Consider the following 2,365-nt stretch of genomic DNA (forward strand, 5'->3'; position numbering starts at 1 on the left):
ATCATGCTAAGCTAGAACCACAGATAAAATTTGTCTTTTTGGTGACTACTCCTCCACCTTCAAGACACGTAGCTTGGTCCTTCTGCACAGGTACCGCCACATGTGTTCTTCCTTTTTTGTTTCCTTTTTTCACAGACCATCTTGATCTGCTTATCTTTAAGATAGAGATATTAACCCCCAAAATATCAAGGACAGAGAAATGGTTGACGAAAATGGAATTTCAGATCATCTTTATTTTATTTAAATATAATAAACTTTATTCTAATCACAGATGGTAACAGAGCTCCAAGACATTCATTATTTCATGGAGATCATTCACAAAACTGGCATTTCAGATCTAGGGACAGAAATGGGAACCTATCAGAACTGTTAAAGCATTGATGAGAAAAATAATTTCTACACGATATCTGAAGAAAGCAAATTCCTATAAGTGGTGAAAAGTTTGTGTCAATCTAAATTAACTAATCATTTTAAGACCAATTCATATTACTACTGAAGACACAGTTATTCACGTAAATGACCAGCACTTCAAACTGTAAAGTCTACCAAGATTGAAGGTGAAAAGTAATTAATGCATTTAGGGCGTTAACAAAAATTTTGTGTATTCCATGTGATTCCATTAAAAAAAAAAAAAGAAAAGAAAAAAAACAACAACAACAACATTTATTTCCATTTGAACAATAAACTAGTTACACTTTTTAAACAATTTATTCTTATCAGTTATTGCCTTGCAAACATATATTGTACAATTGTCTATGACAAGATCAATAAACATGGTAGCAGTGAAAGAATGTGATTCCCTTTAGAAAATCTTCTAAACTCATTTACATTTTTCATATTACTTTTGGTATGATATCAAAAGTTATGTATATCCATTCCTGGTGTATACTGACAACCCAGTGATTGCAAATAAATGTTGCAGTTACATTTTTTTTCTTGCTACTTACAGTCACACAGCCTTTTTGTTAATCCTTTTGTGAAGGATCAATATATTTTATTAATGTGATTTCTTGTCTGAATAGACTGTAATGTTCTGTAGTTTGCATAAAAAGTCCCCAATTAAAAAAAATCATAATTTCACAGAGTTGTAACTGCAATCTTTAAACTATTCCTCATGCCTCAAATAATCTGAAAAATACTGATGTGTATGGAAGAATTACTACTAAAAATTGTATGTTCTATCACCTTTACAAATATATGCATTAACTTGTGCAACTCCCTATATAACAGTCAACATTCATATCTGATTCATGTTCTATACTAAAAACAACATTACCAAACACATCCTTCATTACAAGTATTTATCTCTCTTTATATACATACATTACTTGTCCTCCTATGAATCAAAGCTACAAACTTTCTTTCACAAAACTAGTAATACTGGGAAAGAGGGAAACTAGCAAGAAACTATTTTGGTACCAGTAATAAGATGAATGCCCACTCAGAGGCAGAGAGAAATATATTTAAGTTGTAGAGCAAAGCAACATAATTCATATATATCCATATTTATCATGCTGAAAAAAAATGTACTTTAACACCCAGCAACTTCTACCACTTCTAAAGGAAAACGCTACAACCATGACACTCACGGAAAACACTTTTCACACAAGCACTACTCTAAGATAGAAAGATAGAAAGTGTTTCAAGGCAGGATGAGTTTTGTTCCATTGAATGGTGGTATTACAAAAAGAGGACTTCTGTTACTCAGCAAAATCATTTCATTTCCCTTCATGGTAAACCTGGAACAAGGGAGAAAGACAGTTAGGATACTAATTATACTATACAACTGTAAATACACACATCTAAACATTTTATTCAATATAAAAATTAGGACAATAAAAACAGCTGATTTCAAATGGTCAAATACAATTTTTTTCTCCTCAACAATGTTAATAAATAAAAAATATCATTCATAATCTAAAGTAAGATTTTTATCATTTGCTACTTTATTTCCTTTATTTTCATCTGATTATTTACTTTCCTTAATCCAAAGAAATAACAAATACCTTAGCAATCCTCTGTGAAGTCCCCAAGGTGGTGAATGGTCCTCAAAGAAGAGACCAAAGCAACGGCACAAAAGCTTCATCCCATTGAAGTCTGCTACATCCTGTTCTTTGTAAGCTAGAACTAAGACTTCGGGCCTGCAAAAATAAGCCTAGATTGAAAAGATGTTCTTTAAGACAAACTGTCATTAGTTAAAAAGTTTAAAAGATATTTTAGCACAGTGAAATTTCACAATTTTAAGCAGTTGATTAATAAGCTTAATATTTGCAATTATAAGTCACATCAGAGGCAAATTTACAGGATTGATGTCAATAACAGAATGGTAAGCGAGTTGAAAACCATTAATTATTGATTAGATATG

The 2,365-nt window shown here is 31.3% G+C and overlaps 1 protein-coding gene across 1 annotated transcript in view; it reads right to left on the minus strand.

Moving 5' to 3' along the window:
• Nucleotides 1-213: 213 nt before the first annotated feature.
• LOC119598317 (protein O-linked-mannose beta-1,2-N-acetylglucosaminyltransferase 1-like) overlaps nucleotides 214-2,365 on the minus strand; it is a 26,759-nt gene continuing 24,607 nt past the window's right edge. The window contains exons 12-13 of the mRNA XM_037947977.1: nucleotides 2,007-2,141; nucleotides 214-1,739 (exon numbers count right to left, since the gene is read on the minus strand). Coding sequence (XP_037803905.1) covers nucleotides 1,643-1,739; nucleotides 2,007-2,141 — 232 coding nt within the window. The 3' untranslated portion in view covers nucleotides 214-1,642. The remainder of the gene's footprint in view (nucleotides 1,740-2,006; nucleotides 2,142-2,365) is intronic.

The sequence above is a fragment of the Penaeus monodon genome, chromosome 41, assembly GCF_015228065.2.
Source record: "Penaeus monodon isolate SGIC_2016 chromosome 41, NSTDA_Pmon_1, whole genome shotgun sequence".
Lineage (NCBI taxonomy): Eukaryota > Metazoa > Arthropoda > Malacostraca > Decapoda > Penaeidae > Penaeus > Penaeus monodon.